The sequence below is a fragment of the Peromyscus maniculatus genome, chromosome 22 (assembly GCF_049852395.1).
Source record: "Peromyscus maniculatus bairdii isolate BWxNUB_F1_BW_parent chromosome 22, HU_Pman_BW_mat_3.1, whole genome shotgun sequence".
NCBI classification, from domain to species: Eukaryota; Metazoa; Chordata; class Mammalia; order Rodentia; family Cricetidae; genus Peromyscus; species Peromyscus maniculatus.
In genome coordinates, this window is record NC_134873.1 from 47534501 (window position 1) to 47559966 (window position 25466).

General features: G+C 45.9%; 1 protein-coding gene across 1 annotated transcript in view; it reads right to left on the minus strand.

The window, feature by feature from the left end:
• Positions 1–22229, minus strand: part of Eif2ak2 (eukaryotic translation initiation factor 2 alpha kinase 2) — a 47311-nt gene extending 25082 nt beyond the window's left edge. Inside the window, exons 1-10 of the mRNA XM_042266732.2 lie at positions 22054–22229; positions 17791–17922; positions 16185–16305; positions 12567–12703; positions 10978–11101; positions 10520–10599; positions 9553–9603; positions 7218–7340; positions 6122–6262; positions 3378–3558 (exon numbers count right to left, since the gene is read on the minus strand). Of these exons, the coding sequence (XP_042122666.1) occupies positions 3378–3558; positions 6122–6262; positions 7218–7340; positions 9553–9603; positions 10520–10599; positions 10978–11101; positions 12567–12703; positions 16185–16305; positions 17791–17906 (1074 nt within the window). The 5' untranslated portion in view covers positions 17907–17922; positions 22054–22229. The remainder of the gene's footprint in view (positions 1–3377; positions 3559–6121; positions 6263–7217; positions 7341–9552; positions 9604–10519; positions 10600–10977; positions 11102–12566; positions 12704–16184; positions 16306–17790; positions 17923–22053) is intronic.
• Positions 22230–25466: the final 3237 nt, after the last annotated feature.

Consider the following 25466-nt stretch of genomic DNA (forward strand, 5'->3'; position numbering starts at 1 on the left):
AGGCAGAGAGACACTGCCAGCCACAGCCATGACCAGCAACCTGTGAAGATGCCAGTAAGCCACCAGCCACATGGCAAGGTATAGATTTATGGAAATGGATTAATTTAAGCTATAAGAACAGTTAGCAAGAAGCCTGCCACGGCCATACAGTTTGTAAGCAATATAAGTCTCTGTGTTTACTTGGTTGGGTCTGACCGGCTGTGGGACTGGCAGGTGACAAAGATTTGTCCTGATTGTGGGCAAGGCAGGAAAACTCTAGCTACAAATGGCGCCCAACGTGTTGGCAAGAGTTTCTACCTAAAGCCTGAGAAAAGATTCTAAAATAGAGCTAAAAACAGCTTCCTAATTGTCTCAAATAAGCGGCAGCCTGCCAGTTTGAGCTACTGGCAGGTTCCTAGCATGCGAGCTCGGTCTGCAGTATGGCGGGAATGAGGCCTCTGCAAGTGGCACATTAAGCTGCGTGGTGGATTTAGCCTTTGCTAGTACAAAACAAAAAAAGAGGTTTCTGGGCTACATGCTGCTTGGATAAAAGCATAGACCCACGGTGGCTCCCAGAGCTGGCGGAAAACGTACCACTGCCGTGTTAGGAAGCTGAAGTGGGTGGAGCCAGCAGCCACAGCACTGTTTCGGGCTTAAAAGGCTGCAGTTTAAAGCAATAGGCTCAAGGTAATATAAAAAATAAGCCACATAAAGATGGCTACCACACAGAGAATCTGGATTATGTTCTCTTTGATATTTGTAACTGAAGAAAAACATTTGATTGCAAAAGCTGTTGAGTTATGCCAAAATGTATATTTTAAAGGTACCTTGACTTCAAAATTTGGCTATAAGGATATGTTGCTTTGGAAAAGAGGCTCTGCTTTTATTTCTACAGAAAGCCAGAGGCTATGGATTTGTTCCAGATTAAGATACATCAGGTTTGACCAGCCAAGACCCCCTGAAAGGTCTCCGATGACACCATGGCCCAGATGATCCAACATCCAGAATTGTTTCAAGGCAACTGGCTCAGACGATACAGCCTCACGGACTACTCCATGATCCTAAAATTTTCTTTGTGTCCCCATAAGATACAGCGCCCCCCCTCCAGCAGGAAGTAGTAAGAGAAGCTACACCCAAATTCCCAAATATACCAAGCTGGCTTTGGAGATTGTAAAAGTTAAAACCTTCCTTTTTAAAAAAAAAGAAAAGGGGAAGTGCTGTGGGATGGTCTGTGTGTCAAATTGCTCTGATTGGTCAATAAATAAAACACTGATTGGCCAGTGGCCAGGCAGGAAGTAGGTGGGACAAGGAGAGAGGAGAATTCTGGGAAGCAGAAAGCTGAGGCGGAGAGACACTGCCAGCCACATGTGAAGACGCCGGTAAACCACCAGCCACATGGCAAGGTATAGATTTATGGAAATGGATTAATTTAAGCTATAAGAACAGTTAGCAAGAAGCCTGCCACAGCCATACAGTTTGTAAGCAATATAAGTCTCTGTGTTTACTTGGTTGGGTCTGAGCAGCTGCAGGACTGGCGGGTGACAAAGATTTGTCCTGACTGTGGGCAAGGCAGGAAAACTCTAGCTACAGACTTCGTGTAAGAATGGTACTTTTTTCAATATCTTTCTTTGGGAGACACCTGCAAGCACATCTTTCTGATCATTTCTGCGATGAGAGGAAGCAGCATTGTAGTAGAAAAGTCAGAAAGATGTGGGTGAAAGGACCTCGGATCTGGATGAACCACACCCAGAGAAAAAACTTCCCTGTAAATAGACACAAGAAAAGATCACTTCATGCCACAGGGCCCAACCAGGGCAGGTTCAGGAAAGCTGGCAGGTGAGTCGAGAAGAACATTCCAGAACTCACTCCACACTCTGAAGACGGCCTGGAAGGAATACCCAAACTTCTCATTTACTTGCAAGTGAGTAAGTAGGTGTGGGAACAATTGTGTTTCATTTCTTATTCTTTTATGAGTTGAATACTTCATAACATATTCCCATGTATAACACAGTTGAGTAAACATGAGAAAGATCTGATGAGGCTTTCTTACACACTTTGCAAATTTCTTCCATATCTGGTTTTACAGAACAGACAAATGGATTCTTGTATCTCTTTTGAATTCAGCCTGTTGTGTTTTGACCAAGCTATGTGAAGGAAGCCCGGACTCACACAGCTAATTGCTTATTTAATTCTATGTATGATTTATACCAAAGTGAAGGGATAGCGAATATAAACAAAAATTAAAATGTTATTGAGATAGGGTCTATGTATGTAGACCGGGCTAGCCTCAAACTCATAATCCTCCTGCCTCAGGCTCTCAGATGTTGGAATTACAAGTAGGTGCCATCCATCCTGGCCCTCGTTTATCTTTTGGAACATAACATTCCTCAAAAAATGTTCTAACTTCCAAGAATACTTTCAGATATTGGTACAGAGAAATACTAGAAATGGATGAACTCAAATATCAAGTTACTGAGCTCACAAATGCAAGGCAAACAGAAGAACTCATATGTTTCGAAGGCCACTTAATTCTAGCTCGGTTCAGCAGGCAGTTATAAACAGGGGGACTTATTTTTCCTAGGGACTTCTTCAATCACTCCTCGTTCTGGCTGTTTCAGACAGGTGGAGTACGCAGACACCAAGATACACTCGGATAAGGTTCTTCTTCTGCCTTAGAGCAGAAAAGGCCGAGGCAGAGTGATTCGGAAAGGCCCAGTAAAGGAATCGGGACCAAAGCATGCGTGTCCGGTGAAGAACATGAACAAGGCTGTCAGGTAGGACTTGAGAGTCGTGGTACGTTTGGGATAAAGAAGGCAGTCACAGAGCAATTTGGCCCCTCTCCTTTCTTGCAGAGGAAAAGGAAAAGCAGAGAAATTCATTGTCCAGACCATGAAAGCAAACATACCCAGAGGGATGATGGGCATTTGAAAGCTTTGGGGACTACAGTTTTCCTAACCATGAAGTAGAAGATCCCAATCAAGGGGACACTAGGACCAGGCTGTGGACTCCTCAGCCGTGCCTGCCTTCAGAAACAAGACTTGAACCACAGTGGAACAGAGCCGTGCAACAGCCGAAGCTGGGTCCCAGCAGCTGGCCATCCCTGGCGACTGCCAGTTACCTTCAGTCTGTGAAAGCTGTTATTGCTTCCAAGTAGGCAGTGACCATCAAGCTTTAGCCTGAAGGGAACGAGACTTCTAATAGGATTGGTGTCACAAGAAGTTCATGGGCCCGGGAGGTCTGCCACGCAGTTGCACGCGATGGCATTTGGGGTAAGTTCCAGACCCACTCCGGCAGACTAGAGAAATGTGATTTTATCATGACCAACAGGCCATCACACATTGAAAGCTAGAGAAAATACACTTTAAAGTCATTAAATGATGTATCTCTTCGCCACTTACCTTAAGATCTCTATGAATTAAACCTTTCGAATGTATATATTCCACCCCTGTCGTGATTTGTTCAAATAATTCCAAAAGCAAATCTTTGTCTGTGTTATTCAGCATTCCATTTTCCAGCCATTGCTCCAGAGTTCCTTTATCACAGAATTCCATTTGGATGAAAAGGCACTGGGTCTTTGGTCTGGATACAAAAAATTCACGGTATGTTAAAAGTAGCAATTGGGATGAAGTTATTTTTTTTAAAAACTCTAACATATCGTATGAAACCCAAAACATGATTCAGAATGGAAATCTGAATGTAATAAACTTGAAATAAAGACCAGGTGGTGGTGGTGGCTAACGCCTTTAATCCCAGCACTCAACAGGCAGAGCCAGGTGGATCTCTGTGAGTTTGAGGACAGCCTGTAGAGACAGGTGTAGAGGACAGGTGTAGAGAGCAAAATCCAGGACAGGCACCAAAACTACACAGAGAAACCCTGTCTTGAAAAACAAAACAGCAACAACAACAACAACAAAAAAAACCTAAACAATCAAACAAAAATAGCGTAAACTTGAAATAAAATAAACCATTTTATAATCATCTTGTTTGTTTGTTTGGTTTTTTGAGACAGGGTTTCTCTGTGTAGCTTTGTGCCTTTCCTAGAACTCACTCTGTAGTCCAGGTTGGCCTCGCACTCACAGAGATCCGCCTGCCTCTGCCTCCCGAGTGCTGGGATTAAAGGCGTGCGCCACCACCGCCCGGCTCCATTTTATAATAATCTTAATTTCTCAAGTATACAGAGCTTTAATTGCTTATCTATAAAGTATGGGCCTATATATTCTTTAATGCTGAAGATCTTTGATGATTTCCGATAAGGGGTATGCGTAGTCCTTGTTGCAGAAATCCAGCCTTTTCATTTTTATATCAAGCAATTTTGAAGCACTCTGATTCATCTTCAGTTAACTGAACATCTGTTTTACAAAGGGCACAGAACAGGCACCTTAAAAATGAGAAAATGAGTTCTGTACTATCCTTATCATCATGGGGATTAGAGGCTCATGCAAGAGGTTTAAAAAAAAAAAATAAAGCCCCAGATGACAGCCCATTGAGAACTCCTAGAGATGTGCCAATAAATTGGCTGCTATAAAGACAGAAGCCAGAGGACTGATTTTTTGTTAACCAGTATGTATTTTCTTTTGAACTAAGTAGGCTATGATATCGAATTTATATTTCCCGAACATACACATGCTAGAATATATGAAGATGCAGCCAATAATCCACTGAAAGCTAATGAAGCCTTTTGTCTACTGACGGTCAGTAACCCCTGGAGTTCTCAAGGGCTCAAGGACGCGATGGGGCACCGGCAGGAGGCGGTGAATGATGTGGTCTCCAGTGACATCAGGAGTTCTGTGAGAAGACTGTCCCCAAGAAATCCGGATGACTCGCAAAGGCAAAAGCCAGTTTTTTAGAATTCCCAGTCTTACAGAAGGGGGTGATCTAAAACAAAGCACTAGGGACGGAAGCTGGGCACACCCTCTGGTAGCTCACCACTCCGCCACAGTGGTGCCGACACACGCCAGAGACATGCTGCCGGGAGCCTCTGAGGAGGAAGAGGAGACCTTTGGATTCAGCATCTACATATTCAATCTGTCTTTTCTCTGGTAAACCATACATGACCCACACTGGCTATACGGAGAACAATGGGGTCAGGAATGCCAAACGTGATTTTTAAAACAACTAAAGAAATTTTTAAAAAGTTTTTTTTTTTTTAAAGTTCTATTTTCAGGGGCTGGAGAGATGGCTCAGAGGTTAAGAGCACTGGCTGTTTTTCCAGAGGTCTTGAGTTCAATTCCCAGCACCCACATGGTGGCTCACAACCATCTAACTGAGATCTGGTGCCCTCTTCTGGCCTGCAGGCACACATGCAGGCAGAACATTGTATACATAATAAGTAAATAAACCTTTAAAAAAATAAAAAGATTTATTTTCAAACTATGTGTCTGTGTCTCTGTGTGGGTATGTGTACATGAATGCAGGTGCCAGCAGAAGCCAGAGGATACCCTGGAACTGGAATTACGGGTGGTTGTGAGCCACCGGACAGAGTTGCTTGGCCCTCTGCAAGAGCAATTTGTGCTCTTAACCACTGACCCATCTCTCCATCCCATTACCAATACTGTTTAAGCAAGTTTGATCTAAGGATACTGGCACATGCCTGTGATCACATTACTTGGGGGCTGAGGCAGGTGGACCACCGTGAGGCCAGTCTGTGCTACACAGTGAGTCTAAAACAAAGCAATTAAAAGCAAGTTTGGAAGATAGAGAGGAACAGGGAAAGAGTATTCCTTGTCTCTTTGCCTCTAGAACAAGAGACCACAGTATCTTTTGGAGGTTGCTCTCATCATTAAGAGTGATGATCAGCCGGACGGTGGTGGTGCACGCCTTTAATCCCAGTACTTGGGAGGCAGAGGCAGGCGGATCTCTGTGAGTTCAAGGCCAGCCTGGTCTATAGAGCGAGATCCAGGAAAGGCGCAAAGCTACACAGAGAAACCCTGTCTCAAACAGAGCCAGGCGGATCTCTGTGAGTTCGAGGCCAGCCTGGGCTACCAAGTGAGTTCCAGGAAAGGCGCAAAGCTACACAGAGAAACCCTGTCTCGAAAAAAAAAAAAAAAAAAAGGTGATGATCAACAGCTCCCTCTAGTGGCCCCCCACAAAATAAATGACAAGCGTCGTCCGTCCCCTCACAGCTATGAGAATTTCTTCTTACCGACTCACGCTCTGCTCGAAATCATAGTCGTTATCCAAGCTCTCCTTGAAATCATAGTCCTCTCCCAGCCAAGAATTATGGTATTGAACAATATTGACATGGTTGAGTGCTGCCAGAGCTTTTACTTCACGCAGTGCCTTACTAGTTAAAAGAACCCAGAAAACAAATGTGTCGTTACCGATCCCTGATAACTACAGAACACCTCGAGGAACAGGACTCAACAACCACCCAGGTTCCTCCGTCCAATAGTCACCATGGCTCCCACACCAAGTGTTAGCACGGGACCCAGAACCCAAAAGGGAAAAAAAATGAATGCGTAGAAGAACCACAGATGGGTTGGGGATTTAGCTCAGTGGTAGAGCGCTTGCCTAGCAAGTGCAAGGCCCTGGGTTCAATCCTCAGCTCGGGCGGGGGGGGGGGGGGACGGGACATGGGGGGGACAGTGACTTAAATGATAGACATTCAAAATTTAAAAATTATTTGCGTCTTCTTTTATGTGTCTATAACACAATTTTCAGTAACTAAATCATATTTGATATTCTGTTTAGAAGATGCGTGGAAATCTTTGGATTTTACAAGCGAATCTCATTTGGGAGAAAAAGCAGGTAACCCAGGCAGCAAGCAGAATCCAACTGAGAATTTTCGATGTATGACAAACATATATCAAGGGACTAGTTTATGCAAAGAAACTAAGACTCAGTACTATGAAAACTTGACAGGGATTGCGCTCAAGAGCTAAAACGCTGTGATGGTTTCTTGAAATTGCCCTGTCCTGGCTGGTTTTACCTCAACTTGACACAAAGTGGAGACATCAGAGAGGAGGGACCCTCAAAATGGAGGAAATGGAGAAAACCACCTTAAACCAAATAAGTCAACAGCTTCGAGGTCCAGTGCTGTCTCAAAATGATGCATTTATATTTTTAAACTGAAATAAATGCCCACTTTAAGGTCAGGCCATTTCAGAATAAGCCAAACTCTTGTAGGCGTAATGAAAGTTAAGGAGGACCAACAAGAAATGTGAGTGATGAGGGACAGATATATAAAGAATGGTGAGAGTCCAACACATTGTGTTCAAAACAGCCAGACATCTACTTACCTTGTGTTATATGTAACTCGCTTAATAGCATAAGTCTTTCCGTCAATACTGTGTTTTGCTTTGAAGACCCGGCCAAATCCACCTGAGCCAATTACTTGTATGTCTTCATAGTCCTTGTTAAGCCTAGTTAAGATCAATATTACTGTTATGCTGACGTTTAGTAAAAAAAAAAAAAAAAAAAAAAAATGACTCTTTCTTTCTTGTTTTTAATAACATCCGGTAGAACTCTTGAGTCACAAGAAAGTCTTCCTCTTTTTCCTTTCCTTTCCCTCCCTCTTTTGATAGACAATACAACAGATCACCCCCTCTAGCTGCACCTAAGACACCAGGAAGTATCCTTTCCCAGTGGGCAAAAAGAAGAGGAGAAATTCCCTCCCAAGTATTAGACTTAGAATCATTCAGCTGTGTGCCCCAGGAAGCACACAGAGCGCAGAAGCCCTGAGCCTCTTGGGCTAGAACAACCCGTTTGCTTTCCTCCTCCCGCCCCACATCCCCTCACTAAATCCTGCTAATTCTTCTACCCCATATCACCGCCACCTGCCCGCTTCTTTTCATTTCCCACATCTTCACCCAGATCAGCCATCAAGGCTCCTGCAGCGCTGGCCTGCTGGCGGATACCCCACTTCTCCTGCCCTACTTTAGCGAGGAGAACTTGGCCTGATCATGTCTCCCTCTCACCTAAACCTCCCACAGCCTTGTCTTTGCTTTCGGCAAAAACCAGGAAGCCCTTCCGCGGCGGCGCATAAGGCGCCAGGCAGCACTTTCCCGCTTTTCTTTCAACCTCACCCATCACACTGCGTCCTTGTTCATTACACGCCAAGCTCATGCTTTCTCCACAGAAGGCTGACCCGAGGGCTTTGTTTCCGGTTTTTAATCGCACTGCTGTTCTTCTTTAACTCTGGCCTAATTTTGTAGTTGCAGATGTATGTGTGTCTGTGTGAATACAGATCTTGTAACTACGGAAACGCATGTATATGTAAATGTGTGAATACAGATCTTGTAACTACGGAAATGCATGCATGTATATATGTGGGTGTGTGCGTGTGCGTGTGCGTGTGCGTGTGCGTGTGTGTGTGTGTGTGTGTGTGTGTCTGTGTGTGTGTGTGTGTAGGTCAGAGCTTGATGACAGAGGTCTTCCTCAGTGACTCTCCACATTTTTTTGTTGTTGTTGTTCTATATTTTGAGACAGGGTCTCTCTATGTATCCCTGGCTGTCCTGGAACTCACTCTGTGGACCAGGCTGGCCTTGAACTCACAGAAATCTGTCTGCCTCTGCCTCCCAAGTGCTGGGATTAAAGGTATGTGCCACCACCACTTGGCTTTTTTTTTTTTTTTTTCTCATGGAGCTCACTGATTGGTTATGCTGGCTAGCCAATGAGTGCCATGGATCCATGGAGCTCACTGATTGGTTATAACTCCCTGCCAGTGTGGGACTTATAAATGTATGCATTGCCACGCCTGTCTTTTTAGAGGGGCGCTTGGTATTCAAGCTTAGGCCCTGATGTTTGCACAGCTGAGCCATCTCCCCAGACCTCTTCCCTTAATGCCAATTGTCACCTCAAAACCTTTTGAGAGGGCTAGAGAGATGGCTCAGCGGTTAAGAGCACTGACTGCTCTTCCAGAGGTCCTGAGTTCAATTCCCAGCAACCACATGGTGGCTCACAACCATCTGTAATGAGATCTGGCGCCCTCTTCTGGCCTGCAGGCAAACATGCTGTATACATAATAAATAAATAAATCTTTAAAAAAAAAAAAAAAACTTTTGAGAGGAAGAATTCTACTCTATTTGTTCCTATCATAAGCCTGATGCCCAGACCAGTGCTGGGCACATATCAGGTGCTTAATAAGCATCACTGGTTCTTTTTGAAAACTTGCATTCAATGTCCCGCTGATTCAAACAGGCTCCCTTCATCTTAGGTATTTAAGTTCACCCGAAACATCATCTACAGCAGATGAATTCCCACCCTCCTTTCCTTTTTTTTGCCCAGAGAAACCTTGTACGGCGCCGGAACACAGGTCCAGGTGGCTTGGTTTCGATTCCCACAGGAGTTTCTCTCCTTCCTCTACCCCTTCCCTCCCCCGTTTCCTTTCCTCTCTCTATTCTTTTCCTTCTAAATAACGGATATAAAGATTATTTGCTTTCCGTTTTGACAGTGTCCGAGGATATCAGAAAAACTGATAACATGGCAGAGATTTGCATTTGCCATGTTCCGCTTGGATCCTTAAACCTGGACTTCTCAAAGAGACACTGACCCCTCGGTAAGCCTGACTATGCCACAACTATTCATCATGAAACTTTGTTTCATGAGCATGCTTCACGTTAGAAACCCCCTTACCTGCTGTCTACCGTGTGCTTATTCTCTCCCACATCATTAGGTTCCGGGTTTCTAAAATTGAGACAAAAAAATAAAATAAGATACAAAACTCAGACAAAACCGTGACCTGTATAACTTTAGAGCAGGCTTTATGCCATGCACTGGGCATTATATATTTTTGCATCAGCTATCAGGATGACAGGGAATGGAAAACACCTCCTGTTGGTTCTCTTCTGACGATCCTCTTTTTTCATCCCTTTCCTGCTTCCCATTTTCACCCGAACACACTCATCACTCACCTCCTATCCCCTTCTTCCCCAGAATCCGAACGTCCCTAGGAATGAGGTCCCCTGGGTCGCTCCCTCCGGCCCTCAGTCCTCACTGGTGATGAGCCAACCACAGTGGGATGTTCAAACATCACCTCAAACCAGACACAGCAATACTGCCGGGCTCCCTCTTCACCCTCGAGTCTTCAACCCGATGAATGCCATCAGTGCCAGGAGTCATGGCTCATGCAACATCCGTGGTCCTCTTTGCCTCTTCTCTCCCCTCAGCCATGTCTGCCCTCCTCTTCCCTCCTCACTGATACAGGCACCAGCGGGGAGGGCCTGATCACGTGGTAAGTTCCTCTGTCTCCACCCATCCACCTCAGGAGTTGTCTTTTGTTCAATTGTTGTATTTACTGCTCAGAAAATACTGATAGAGAAGCACTACTAAAAGAAAAGAGTAACTTTTATGAATTCAGTCTAAGTTTTTGAAGGTTTGCATATATATGTGTGTGTGTGTGAATACCATGTGTGTTTGGGTGGCCCACGAGGCCAGAAGAAGGTACTGGATTCCACGGAGCTGCAGTTGCAGGTGGTTGTGACCCATTTGGTGTGAGTTCTGGGAACCAAGTGTGGGGGAAGGGAGGTGATGGGGATCGCATCCACAGCCCCAAACACGCCCCACCCCCAGCCCACTCCCCACATTTACCACCCAAACTCACGAATTGCTTGCTAGAGACGAGCTGCTGGAGAGGCCACTGGATGAAGGTGTGGTAAAACCAGATGATGCTCCATTACCGCTCTGAAAGAAGGGGCAGCCCTTAGCAAGCTCACAGAGCTAACTTACTCCTCGATGGTGGCTCATCACGGCAGGGCACACGTTATTGCCCATATTCTCCCCACAGCCACTCAGACCACAATCACAGAGCATGGCAAAACTGATCCATTTTCGCAGATGTTTGAGCTAAGTTTTAAAAGCAATCCTGCATTCCCATAGAACTCTCATGTCCCCGAGACCTCCGAGTCCCACGGTCCATGGATCATTGGTGGTACACAGAACGGAGGAATCATGCTGTATGCAGCTGGCAAACGCCTGCGTTCTTCTGCCAACAGTCTGACCTGAAGTCAACTTCAGAGGGAGTCGTAACTGTACAAATTAAATCTAATCGATAACGCGTACCATTGAGGTTTGCTCTGACAGCTTCTGATACGCCTCTTTAGCAGCCGCCTGCTTCGCCTCCTGTTTGGTAGCGCCTGAGCCGACACCGTATGTTATCTCCCCGAGTTTGCATTTACAATTAAATCTAGGGGAAAAAATGTGAGTGTTCATTCACATATCAAAAATAATGTCAATCCAATGTACAATTTGGAAAAAAAAAAAAGAACCCTATAGACAAATAAAGGCCTTGAGATCAGACTAATCTGATTTTTAATTTTAACTCTATATCTATATTTCCTACCTCACATAATTTAAACCCCCACAAGAATGGCTACCAATTGCCGGGCGGTGGTGGCGCACGCCTTTAATCCCAGCACTCGGGAGGCAGAGCCAGGCGGATCGCTGTGAGTTCGAGGCCAGCCTGGGCTACCAAGTGAGCTCCAGGAAAGGCGCAAAACTACACAGAGAAACCCTGTCTCGAAAAAAACCAAAAAAAAAAAAAAAAAAAAAAAAAAAAAAGAATGGCTACCAATTTATCTGAATAAGCAGAAACGGTTGAGACCATGTCAAGTGATGGTTTTAAAAACAAACGAACAAACAAACTCTTTTCAGCCTCAAAGAAGAAGATTTTGAGGGAGAGAGAAAAGGAGGAGATCCAGCGAATTTTCTAGAGCTGTTCAAGTAGGAAAGAAAACCGGTTGGCACAGCGGGGCTCTCAGGGGATGAGCCCCGAGGGCACAGTGCTATGCGAAGACAGCTCCCTGAGGATGCTCTCTCAGCACCTCCAGACTCCACTCCTTGTCCACACATCCTACCCCTCACAGCAGCTTTCTTCCCAGATTCGGCCGGCCGGACTAAGACCACTCCTGCCTGCTGATGCATGGCATTTTGTCCGTCTATTCAAATGCGAGCAGACACTCACCCAAGCCGCTCCCTAACTGAAAACGGGAGAGCCATTCCGTAGAGGGGCAGACCAGCAGTCACAGGGCTGCAGCTGCCTTGGCCTCAGGGAAGGGAAGAACCCTGCATGCCTCATGCATAGGCATCCTGAACTCTGTGAAATGTGTAGCCGACTAACCATTCAGATGCACCTCAAAAATCAGCAGACCCCTCTTATCCTAAGAGCCAATGGATGACTGATACCATAGATTGTGTGGAACCCTAGAAATACTCATTATTCTTCATATGATAAAGTTTAACTCATAAACAAGACCTAGTCAAAGATTAGCAATAGCTAATCAACTACAACAATTAGTGCAATATGCTCCACTCCCAGGTTTTCGAAAGCGGTCTTCCTCTAGAAACGGCTTCCTGTACTGTGCTCACTGTCCTGTTGACCGAAGGTAACTGAAATTTCAGAAAGCAAAACCAAGGAAACAAAGAATCTACTGTAAAAAAAAAAAAAAAAAAAAAATCAGCCAAATTTGATTGATCCAAAGGACCCCGCAGTCTCAGGAATTGAGCGTTTGATGTTTATAAATCATGTCCAACCTTCCATAATGAATGTATAAAAAGGGGGGCAAATACTTCCGGAAAACTACAAATGAAAGCCTCACGGTTCTATTGCTTGTATACAGTGAAACAGGAGGAGAAGCCAAACCGTAGCTCACTTTTGGGGTGAATGCGCATCGGCGGAGACAGTGTGTTCATAATTTATAGGCAGGTTTCTCTTCTGGGCAATACTATTGACAAGGCCTATGTAGTTCCCAACAAACAACCCTTCAGAAGCGTCTGTCTGAGTATCCACCTACAAAGAAAAAAAAAAACGCGTTTAGTACAAATCATGAATTATCAGATGAAATTCCTAAATGAGTAACATGAGAGACAATGTGTTATGCATTTCCCAATTATATTTTCTTATTAAAAGTGTAACTATATATTTATTAGGGGAAAAAAATCTGTAAAAATAAATTCTTCCTTTAATTAAAGAAATCCTAAGTGGCACATGAAAATTACATATCTATGATGTTTGACATAGGTATACACTGCACAATGGCTGAATTCAGAAAACGGCAGTATATATATATCTTATGTCCTTTTCTTCCCTTTTTTGTATGGCAAAGACATACAAATAATATATATTTAAAAATATATTCCCACCGGGCGGTGGTGGCGCACACCTTTAATCCCAGCACTGGGGAGGCAGAGGCAGGCGGATCTTTGTGAGTTCGAGGCCAGCCTGGTCTACAAAGTGAGAAACCTTGTCTCGAAAAACATATATATATATATATATATATATATATATATATATATATATATATCGATTTATAAAAGTGAGTTAAGTCACTCACTTTCCTTTTATAATTTCACTAAGGAAAAACCAAGCTAGGTGTGCTGGTGCACGTGTGTTATCCCAGGTCTCCCTCGGGGGGTCAGAGGCAAGAGGATCAAGGCCTAACATCTACCCTATCTATGTCCTGCCTGGGCTTGTAAAGGAACTGCAGGGTCTCCATGGCTCAGGACAGCTGTGGGATATTCAAGAGGAGTTTCGGTGAGGGTCTCACTGATGATGGTGTGCCAGAAACCAGAGGCTTTGCACCAGACCCATGACTCATTGCAATGAACATTTGCAAGTCAAGCTGATTGGACAAAAGGGTAGACTGCGTGATGCACTACGACTCCCAGTGCCACTAAGATGAATGAAGAGGTGTTGGAGAGGCAGGGAAGACCCAGGAGCAAAAAGGTTTTTTGTTCGTTTGTTTTGATTTTGTTTGGTTTTAGTTGTATGTGTGTGTGTGTGTGTGTGTGTGTGTGTGTGTGTGTGTTTTAATTTTCTTTTGAGGAGGACATTGCAAGGGTGTAGGGCAGGTATAGGAGGACTGGGAAATGAGGGGAATTGGGGTGCATGATGTGAAGTTCCCCAAGAATCAATAAAGAAATTATGTTTAAAAAAATATATCAGGGTCAAGCCGAGCTACACAGAGAATCTGAGGCCAACCCAAGCTACACAGAAAGCCAGGGGCCAGCCTGACCTACACAGAGAGTCTGAAGCCAGCCTATGCTAAAATAGAGAGTCTGAGGCAAGCCTGAGCTACACAGAGAGCTTGAGGCCAGGGTGTCTTTTTTGTTGTTGTTGTTTTCAAGACAGGGTTCCTTTGTGTGGCTTTGGAGACCATCCTGGATCTCGCTCTGTAGTCCAGGCTGGCCTCGAACTCACAGAGATCTGCCTGGCTCTGCCTCCCAAGTGCTGGGATTAAAGGCGTGCGCCACCACCGCCCAGCATGAGACCAGACTGTCTTACCAAAACAAAGCAAACTGAGCCCATTTTCTTATTTCACTTTCTAGGATTTATTGCCTTTATTCATTTTAAAATTTATGTGCATGTGGGTGTGGGTGTGCACGCACGCGCGCGCGCGCGCGCGCGCGCGCACACACACACACACACACACACACACACATGAATGAGGGTGCCCGAGGAGGCCAGAAGGCGGGTGTGATCCCTTGGAGTTGGAGTTACAGGTGGTGGTGAGCCACCCAACGTGCGGGGAACTGAACTCCAGGCCTCTGTAAGAGCAGTACACATTCTGGATATCTGAGCCCTCCCTAGCCACACACACCCCTTCTTCTTCTATGAAAATGGTATTGTAACACTTTCTAGCATGCCACAACATTCGTAAAACTCAACGGAGAGAAAACGATGGAAGGAAAGCCCAATGTTGGTTCACCACTTACAGGAAAAGATGTCCACAGGAGCGCACTGTTATTGTCTCAACCTTCACTGTTTCCCACATGATCAGGTGTGGTCCAAAGTTTCTCCTCCATGGACCTTACCAAAGAACTAGGTTTGGGTTTCATTCACCCTTATTTTTTTTAATTAATTGATTTATTCTTATTTTGTGTTCCCTGGTGTTTTACCTGCATGAGGTATGTCTGTGTGAAGGTGTCAGAAGCTCTGGAGTTACAAACAGTTGTGAGCTCCATGTGGGTGCTCTTAACCGCTGAGCCATCTCTCTAGCCCCCTCGTTCACCCTTATTATTTTTGTTTATTTATTATGTATACAGTGTTCTGCCTGCAGGCCAGAAGAGGGCGCCAGATCTCATTACAGGTGTTTGTGAGGCACCATGTGGGTGCTGGGAATTGAACTCAGGACCTCTGGAAGAACAGCCAGTGCTCTTAACCTCTGAGCCATCTCTCCAGCCCCTCACCCTTATTATTATGTGTGTTCTTCTACGCAAATTTCCATCATTGTTATTGTTGTCTGTCTCCCACTTTGAGAGAAGGAAGTTACCCTATTTTATTTTATTTTATTTTTTAGCTTATTAATAAGAGAATTTGTGGTTTTTCCCTGGTTGCTTTTGACTTGATTATAAGGATGGCATCTTCAAGTAAGATTATCCGGGAGTATTTTGGAAGGTAAAACTTCCCAGTGTCTGAGGACAATCTTCCCATCTCACACACAAATCAGTTCAAATTGTACCCACGTTTCCAGTCTCTTGGTTTTTGACATTGTAGCAGATAGATGTAAAGTCCCCTCCCCTCTTCCCTCGGGTCCATGCTTTCATAAGGATCGATACTGTTCTTGGTACTTCTGTATGTCTCTCTACCTATGGAGTTAATTTCATCTAATGCCATGTCTCTATTTCATAACACTTTCTGCTGAAGTATCTCCAGATAGTTTTCTCTGTTTGATACTAGCGAATTGTATCCAAGGCCTTGTGCATGCTAGGCACAGAACCATATACCCTCCCTCACGTCCCCAGGGACCAGATAGACCTGTTTACAGTTTGTTTGTTTGTTTGTTTGTTTGTTTTATAAGCTATTTACCCTGTTTGCATCTCCAGGAACACCAATGTGATGTATGTTGCTTCTCTATAATTTTCCTCCAAGTTTGTAGTTCTCCCTACCAGGACTTGCATGGCTTTCTCTGTTCTGTTTGCTTCCGGAGGTGGAAGGGACCCTCCTTGGCCTTACCAGCCCATGTCCCTCTGAACAGTCACATCTTTCCACATGTATTCAACTTCAGAGCACGTAAGTGTTGCTAGCACTCACAGAGAAGTACACAATTTTGTCAACAAATTTCCTGGTGTATTTCTCACTCAGGAAAAAATGGAGTTAGGAAGAAAAAAAGAAATAAAACTTTGAATGAATAGTTTTACACTGGCATGTGTATTTTCTCACTGAGAGAAATTATACACACATGATACATATATATACATATATACATACACACATACAAACATATTTACAGCTTCCCTTTGACTAGGGGTAAAAAAAGCCAATTACTCACCTTATTTTCGTTATTAAGTATATTAACAGCTAATCGGGCAGCAGCATTTTTTGCTTCCTGCTTGGATTTGCCTTCGGCTTTTGGAAATTCTTTCTTGTCTATAATAACTTGAAATGTAAACCTGATTAAAAAGACAGTATTTACAACATATTATACAGCTTGTAATTTAGCTCAGGACAAGCGCTCTGGTCACCACTGCCCCACAAGTACCTTTCAGGATTCAAACTCATGCTCAGTATGTACTTAATTTAAGCATCTACCGCAATAACAATGTCTTCTTTTTTATTTTTCTTTATTTTATTTTTTATTTTATGTGTATTGGTGTTTTGCCTGCATGTATGACTGTGTGAAGGTGTCAGATCTTGGAGTTATAGACAGTTGTGAGCAGCCGTGTGGGTTCTGGGAATTGAACTCAGGATCTCTGGAAGAGCAGTCAGTGCTCTTAACCGCTGAGCCATCTCTCCAGCCCTCAATGTCTTCTTGAAACGGAGAAGTTTGTTTTTTTCCCCCATTTTTCTTTTGTCTACTTGATGTTGTTGTTATTTGTTTGTTTGCTTGTTTGTTTGTTTATTTATTTATTTATTTACAGCGTCTCCCTATATAACCCTGGCAGGCCTCAAACTCACAACAATCCTGCTTCAGCCACCCAGGTGCTAGGATTATAAGCATGAGCTACTGCGCTTAGTCTTTTTTCCTATTTATTTACCGTGGGGGTGGGGTATGTGTCTGCGTGTGTCGTCTGTGCGCTCATGACAGGACACGCTGGTTGGAAATCAGAGGACAGCTTTTGGGAATCTGTCCTCTCCTTCCACTATGTGGGTCCCAGAGAAAGCCTCAGGTCATCAGGCTTGGTGGCAAATGTCTTCCCCCACTGAGTCATTGCTCCAGCCCCTGTGGTTAGCAGACTCTGTCAGGGGGACTCTCCCAGGACTCTGCAGCTAAGGAGCTCCCTAAGGAGCCGCGGTGCTGACTTCCCAATTGCACTGTAGTTGTCCTCCTCGTTCTGTATGTTTATAGGGACAGACCTTCTATTGTTTGCTCGTTTGGTGTTTTTTGTTTGTTTGTTTTTTACCTTTTATTTTTCCTTTCAAATGCCTGGAGTTGAATTCAGGCCTTATGTATTCTAAGCACCTGCTCTAACAGGGAGCTACACCTCCATTATCTACGTATCTGTGTCATACTTTCCTTCTTTCCGTCATCCCGTCATTTTGGGTTTTTTTTTTTTAAAGAGAGAGAGAGAGAGAGAGAGAATATGTGTGTTTACAGTAAATTGTGTGTGATGTATGCAAATGTTGGGGGAGTGAATTGTCTATGTGCACCCAGAAGTCACAAAGACTCCAGGCTGCCCGCTCTATCTCTCTTTGCCTTGGTCTCTTGAGACAGGGTCTCTCACTAAACTTAGAGCTAAGCTAGTAAGACAGAAAGCCCCAGTGACGCTCCTGTCTCCGCCCTACACAGTGCTGGATTTACAGCCACGTACTCAGGCATGCTCCGCTTTTTATGTGGGTGCTAGGGATTCGAACTCAGCTCTTCATACACAGCAAGAACTCTTACCCACTGAGTCACCTCTCTGGCCCTCCTCATACCTTTTCTGATGGCAACTTACCTCCTGTCATGTGGAGGTCCTGTAGGATCAAGTTCTTTATACGTAATTGTTACTCCATGCTTCTGACGGTATTTATTAAGTTTGTCTATGGAGAAACCTGGTGTATCGCTGGCCATTTTTCCTTCCAGTAACCTGCAATTGAAGAGGTGTCTGCACACAGGACGCTAACAGACTACATCTGATTGATTTTCCCAACCCACCAGAGGAGACCATGGGAGACAGCGGCTCTTCTCTCTGTGACTCATCTCAGCCCTACGTAAATTCAGAGAACACTTTGTGTCAGAATCTTTCTTCCTCTCCTCCTAAACCATCTATTTTCAAAACTACTGACCAAGGAAAGAGAACCCTGTCCTTTATTCCACTCCTGTCTTCCAAGGAGTGAGATGTTCCAGTCTGAGGCTGGAGAGGTGGCTCAGAGGTTAAGAGCACTGACTGCCCCTCCAGAGGTCCTGACTTCAATTCCCAGCAACCACAGGGTGGCTCACAACCATCTGTAATGAGATCTGGCGCCCTCTTCTGGCATGCAGGCAGACGTGCAGACAGAACACTGTATACATAATAAATAAATAAATCTTTAAGAGATGTTCCAGTCTGTTTATCTATCTGAGAAGGCATAAAAAATATAGGAGTAGAATTACAGCTTTTATGTTGAAAACAAGGCTATATATACATATATTGCTATATATTATACATACACACATGTGCACACATAAGTATGTACACACACAGCACACACATATACATGTACACACACAATTATGTACACAAACATGACTACGTACACACACATACAGCATACACACATATACATGAACATACACATACATGCACACACAACTATGTATACATACATTAATTTGCACACACACACTCTTTAGAAAATAGACAAAGGACTTGAGTGCTATTTTTCCAAAGGAGACACAGCAATGGCCGACAAAAAAGTGAAATGATACTCAGTGCCAATACCCAGGAGAAAGAAAGGAAAAAAATGTTTCTTGCTATAGATACATTTAACCTGATTTGGATTTTATACAATGTATACATATCATCAAAACATCACCTAGTGCCCAAGAACTCTGGAAAATTTTATGTTTCTGTATGTCTATTTAAAAGTGAACAGGAAAATTTAAAACACGAGGTTTAGTGGGCTGGAGACAGAGCTCATTGGGTAGAGAGCTTGTCTAGCATGCACAAAGCCCCAAGTTTGATCCCCAACACCACATAAAATGTAATTTTCCTTTTAAAATTATAAACAAGATTCTTCACACTGTGATCTTTTTTTTTTTTTTTTTTTTTTTTTGGTTTTTCGAGACAGGGTTTCTCTGCGTAGCTTTGCGCCTTTCCTGGAACTCACTTGGTAGCCCAGGCTGGCCTCGAACTCACAGAGATCCGCCTGCCTCTGCCTCCCGAGTGCTGGGATTAAAGGCGTGCGCCACCACCGCCTGGCTCACACTGTGATCTTTTAAAGAAGCAGTTGTCAACCTGTGGTTCAAGATCCCTTTGGAGGTTGAACAAACCTTTCACAGAGGCTGCATATCAGATATTTACATTAAGATTTATTAACAGCGGCCGGGCAGCAGTGGCTCAGTGCTGGCCTTTAGTCCCAGCACCAGACAGATCTCTGTGGGTTTGAGGCCAGCCTGGTCTAGAGAGCAAGGTACAGGATAGGCACCAAAATTACACAGAGAAACTGTCTCGAAAAAACCAAACAACAAAAAAAATTCATTAACAGCAGCAAAATTACAGTTATAAAGTAGCAGTGAAACAATTTTATGGTTGAGGGGTCACTACAACATGATGAACTGTATTAAAGGGTCTCAGTGTTAAGAAGGTTGAGAACCACTGTCTTAAAGCATCGTTCTGATTCTGGAGCCTCTGCAAGCCACCAAGACTGCTCTTGTGATGTTTCCAGTGGCTTACTCATTGCCAAATCCAATAATCCATGTTGGTCACTCGTTTCCATCTCCTTCCTCGCCCTTCTCGGCTTAGGACTGTGAGACACCTGTTCCCCGGGTTCTCACCCTTTCCCACAAACTGTGCCTTCTCTGCCTCCTTTCCTGGTCCCTCTTCATCTTCTTTTCATCTAAATATTGTCCAGGGGGCTCAGTCCTCAAGTCTCCTATTTCCTACTTCCCTTCCGTCCTGGTGATCACCTCCAGGCTGTGGCGTTACATTCTACCTACACCGTGATGGCTCTCACCAGGGTTGGCAAGATGGATCAGCAGGTAAAAGGAGCTTGCTGCCAAGACTGACCATCTGAGTCCAATCCCTGAGACCTACATGGTGGAAGGAGAATCAGCTTCTACAAGTTGTCCTCTGACCGTGACAGGCTTACTGAGGCACATGTACACACGCACGCACGCACGCACGCACGCACGCACGCACGCAACACACTAAAGGACTAAATTTAAATCAATAACTGTACAGCTGGAGAGGTGACCCAGCAGTTAAGATCATGGCTGCTCTTCCGGAGAATCCAAGTTTGGTTCTCAGCAACCCATGTCAAGCAGCTCATAGACTCCTGGTAATTCTGGCTTCAGGGGATCTAATGCCTTCTCTGGCCTCCAAGGAATCTGAATTCACATGTACATACCCCCACACAGATACATAGATCATTAAAAATAAAAAGTAAATACATTATTTAAAAAAATTGGCCGGGCGGTGGTGGCGCACGCCTTTAATCCCAGCACTCGGGAGGCAGAAGCAGGCGGATCTCTGTGAGTTCGAGGCCAGCCTGGGCTACCAAGTGAGTTCCAGGAAAGGCGCAAAGCTACACAAGAGAAACCCTGTCTCGAAAAACCAAAAATAAATAAATAAATAAATAAATAAATAACTGAAAAATGATAGGGGCTTGATACAAATGAATGAATGAATGAATCCATCAGGGAATGAACACCAAGGTACCTCCCCAATCCACACTCCTATGAATCGGAGCCCTCTGTCTACTAGGCAATTTTTATTCACCTGTCAGGATGGGCCTGGCCTTCTTTGATGCTGCAAGGGCATCTAGGATCATCCCGCCTCACAACCCTCACCGCAGCCTGGACTGCTCAATAAACTTATGGGTGAGCTCACCAGGAAGCAGTTAGAGCTGGTATTCACTCACTCAAAGAACTGTCCATCACATGCCACCTGCCTGTCCCGCCTACGTCCAAAGACACTAGTCCCACACTCCCTGCAGACTATCGGACCCCCAGAAGCCTGTGACCCTTCCAGCAGCCGCTTCCCAGACCACACGCATTCAACTCCTATCTGATACACAAACGAGCAAGCCGCAAACAGTGTTCCGGGCTCTGTCAGGTTCACAGCGCAACCCGAAGAAGGCCAGCACAATCTGCACAAGATGCTAAGGCCCTGGGCAGTGTCTTTTTAGCCCTGCCTGGAGAGTGTCTTTAGTTTCTGGGAGGCAAGGCACTTTGAGTACTAAACATGCAACAGAAAATCCCATTTGTCTAGAATTCAAGGGTATTTGTGAATTAGCATCCATTTAACATACAGGGGCTAGGATTAGACAAGCGGGTCAAAACTGCTCTTGGGATCTTACTGGTAGGAAGGATACAGACAAATCGTGGTACAAAAGTACGGGGTGGGGCAAAGAGGGCAGAGTGTGGTTTTTTGCTCAGGGAAAGTGGCTCATACAGTTGACTCTGTGAGAAGGATCAGGCATGCAGAGGGATCTGCCTGCCCATGGCAATGACTTGGGGTGGGGGTGGGGGGGCAGGGCTTTCCAGGAAGTAGGCCAAGGCACCATAAAGGCCCAGGAGCTGAAGGGTACTTGGCTGTGGCCCAGAAGTACCAAGGAAGTTTGAAAGTGGTGGTCAAGCAGGGGGTGGAGTTGGGGAGGTGGGGGAGTGGGGGGCGGCGGGGGGGTAGAGGGATGGGAGTGGGGGTGGAGGTGGGGGTGGGGCTTTGCGTGACCGTAGGGGTTCGTGTGGCGGAAGTCTTAGCCGGAAAGCAAGCATCGGGTTCAGACTTTAAGGAAACTCGGTAGGTACATGGAGAAAAGCAAGGTGGAGAGGTGGAGTACGGAGCGGGACCGGGCTGACCCTGGGGCCCGCCAACTGGAAGACCATCAAACTGTGCAGCCCCAAGTCTTTGCCTGGTGTTAACCCAGTCTCCGGGTCATTCGGGCTTCCAGATCTCCCTCCAGATCTTCAGGCCATCGGGCATGTCACTTTCCTTCTAGGTCCCTTGCCCTCGCCTTGCCCCTCCTCCCCCCCACCGCTGTCCAGGAAGAGTGGGAAAGTAGCCCTCAGGTCCTACCGCGTTCCTGGATCTGGACAGTGGCCCGCGCTCCGGCTTAGGATTCGAACTGCGCTTCGGGTGCTGGCTCTGCGATCCGGGTCCCCCCACCCCGCCGCCGCCGCCGCAGCTCACTGTCAGAGTGACCAGACCAGGCCCATTCCCTCTTGTTTCGTTTCCCCGACGGACTCCGCCTCCCGGGCCTCAGCCCCTCCCGCATTGGCTGCAAGAGGGCCGGCAGGCGTGGCTCCTCCGTCCCGCGGCGCGCGGGAGCCAATATCGGGATAGCCTCCGCACCCCCCCATCCCCCCAGGCGTGGCTCCTCCGTCCCAGCCGTGCGCGGGAGCCGCGGGAGCCAATATCGGGATAGCCTCCGCACCCCTCCACCCCCTCGAGGCGTGGCTCCTCCGTCCCGCGGCGCGCGGGAGCCAATATCGGGATAGCCTCCGCACCCCTCCACCCCCTCGAGGCGTGGCTCCTCCGTCCCGCGGCGCGCGGGAGCCAATATCGGGATAGCCTCCGCACCCCCCGCCCCCCAGGCGTGGCTCCTCCGTCCCGCGGCGCGCGGGAGCCAATATCGGGATAGCCTCCGCCCCCCCCGCCCCCCAGGCGTGGCTCCTCCGTCCCAGCCGTGCGCGGGAGCCAATATCGGGATAGCCTCCGCACCCCTCCACCCCCTCGAGGCGTGGCTCCTCCGTCCCGCGTCGCGCGGGAGCCAATATCGGGATAGCCTCCGCACCCCCACCCCCGGGTGCGCGCGCTACAGTGGCGCCTTTCGAAAAAGGCGCTTTCCCTGGCTTCTGGACATTTCCAGTCTCCTAAGTTGGGAAAGCTCTGCTGGGGGTGGGGGTGGGGTGGGGGATGGTGGAGGAAGAGACACTCAAATGTCCTGTGTGCTTAATAGGTCCCCGGATCAATGATCACATCTACTTTTCTATTTATTATTTATTTATTTATTCATTCATTCATTTATTTAGGTTTTTCGAGACAGGGTTTCTCTGCGTAGCTTTGGGCACTTGGTAGCCCAGGCTGGCCTCGAACTCACAGCGATCCGCCTGGCTCTGCCACCACCGCCCGGCCTTTTTTCTTTAAAGATTTATTTATTTATTATATATACAGTGTTCTGTTTGCACGTACCCCAGAAGAGGGCACCAGAACTCATTACAGATGGTAGTGAGCCATCATGTGGTGGGTGCTGGGAATTGAACTCAAGACCTTTGGAAAAGCAAGCAGCGCTCTTAACCTCTGAGCCATCTCTCCAGCCCCCACATCTAATTTTCAAAACAAGCTTTTAGGATGCAGCTGGGCACCTGGGTGCTACCGAATTCCAACCATCAGTGGGAGGTACTAGGTGACTCTCAGAGGGGTCCTGCCAGGCTCTGTGGGTGACAGGGTCAAGACAGTTCAAGTCTAGGAAACAATAATCTCCCTCTACCCTTTTCACACTGGAGAAGAGTCAAGGAGGGCATGGTCATCTTGACAAAATTGGCCAGGGGGTTGAAGGACTCTCTTCGTTCTATTCCCATGTGTCCATTCCTCCCAGAGTACCTACCAGCCCCTTACTGCGAACCATGCACCAGGCCAGGCCAGCATTTAAGAACCACCGGTTCCCAGAAGGGCCTTGAGAAATATTCTATCACAAGGCAACATCAGTAGTCTGGGGTTAATGAGAAATCCTACCCTCCTGTAAGACGGTAACAATTGCAGAGTCCAGATCACTGGCACAGGACTCGGACTGTTCATCATTTAATTTTCGACACACACTGCCCAGTGGGACATCTTCAGGCCAGGACTCTGAGCTAAGAACCGTCTCCATCCCCACTCAACAGATGAGGAGAACCCAGGAGCTAGACTTAGAACCAAGAAGCTGTACTCCCAATCTGAGGTAGGAAAGTCCCAAGACAGACCACACCTTTCTTTTATCTTTCTTCATAAGGTAGGATGGCAATGGACTAAGTCTACAGTTTCTTTTACCGGTGGATCTGGGTTGTGATTTCAGTTCTCTAATGCGAAACTCTGCTGGAACATTTAGGCAGGCCCGAGGCATAACCATCTATCTTTTAACCACATTTCCAAGTGATTAAAAGGCTCTGTCGGGGCTGAAGAGATGGCTCAGTGGTGGAAGATCACTGGCTGCTAGCTTGGTCTGTTTAAGGGGCCCCTGACAGTGGGATCAGGATGTATCCCTGGTGCCGGAGCTGGCTTTCTGGAGTCCATTACCTATGGTGGGATGCCTTGTTCAGCCTTGATACAGGAGTGAGGAGCTTGGACCTGCCTCAACTGAATGTACCAGGCTTTACTGACTCCCCATGGGAATCCTTACCCTTTTGGAGGAGGGGATGGAGGGTCGGGATGGGGTAGGCTGGTGGGGGAAGCGGGAAGAGGGATGAGAGGGGGATCTGTGGTTGGTATGTAAAATGAATAAAAAAAAAATTTCTTTAAAAAAAATCACTGGTTCCTCTTCCAGAGGTCCGAGTTCAGTTCCCAGCAACCATCTATAATAGGATCTGATGCCCTCTTCTGGCATTCGGGTCTACATGGGGAGCAGTCATACATGAAACATAAAAAATAAAATGTAGCTGGGCAGTGGTGGCGCACGCCTTTAATCCCAGCACTCGGGAGGCAGAGCCAGGTGGATCTCTGTGAGTTCGAGGCCAGCCTGGACTACCAAGTGAGTCCCAGGAAAGGCGCAAAGCTACACAGAGAAACCCTGTCTCAAAAAACCAAAAAAAAAAAAAAAAAAAAAAAAAAAAAAAAAAAAAAATGTAAAAAGATGGTTCTGTCAGAGGTGGGTATTTGCTATGTCTGCTGTAAGTTCTGTAAGTGTGAGGTGGCTATGGAAGCAACATTGGATGGGGCAGGGACCCTCTAATCTTCCCAAGATAGTTTAAGAAACGCATGAGAAACTCAAGCATGAGCATAAAAATCTTTTATTTATTTTTATTTTATTTTATTTTGGAGCTGAGGACCCAACCCAGGGCCTTGTGCTTGCTAGGCAAGCGCTCTACCACTGAGCTAAATCCCCAACCCCGATCTTTTATTTCTTGTAGTCTCTTGGCTGATTTAAAAATCTGGTCTTGATTGTGATGTTATGAGCTGCAGAATTACAAAATATTCACTCAGTCTCTTCTGTTGGGAAAGAAAGCAATCCTGGGAAAGTAGATGGATTAGGATGGATCCAAGGGCTTTTGCCCTCTCAAATCTTGCTGTCCCAACAGGCTTTCCAATCTTTGTCCGATGAGGCTGGCACCTGCAAGAAACAGGGGGTGCTGGCTCACCAAATGACCCCTCCCTACCTCTCCCTTCACCCCCATAACTAGAATTAGAGGTTAACATACCCCAAAAAGATATGGACAAAATCTGACAGAAAGAAGATAGTTTACATGACCAAGGAATGCTACTCATTTTTTTGGGGTTTTGGTTTTTCGAGACAG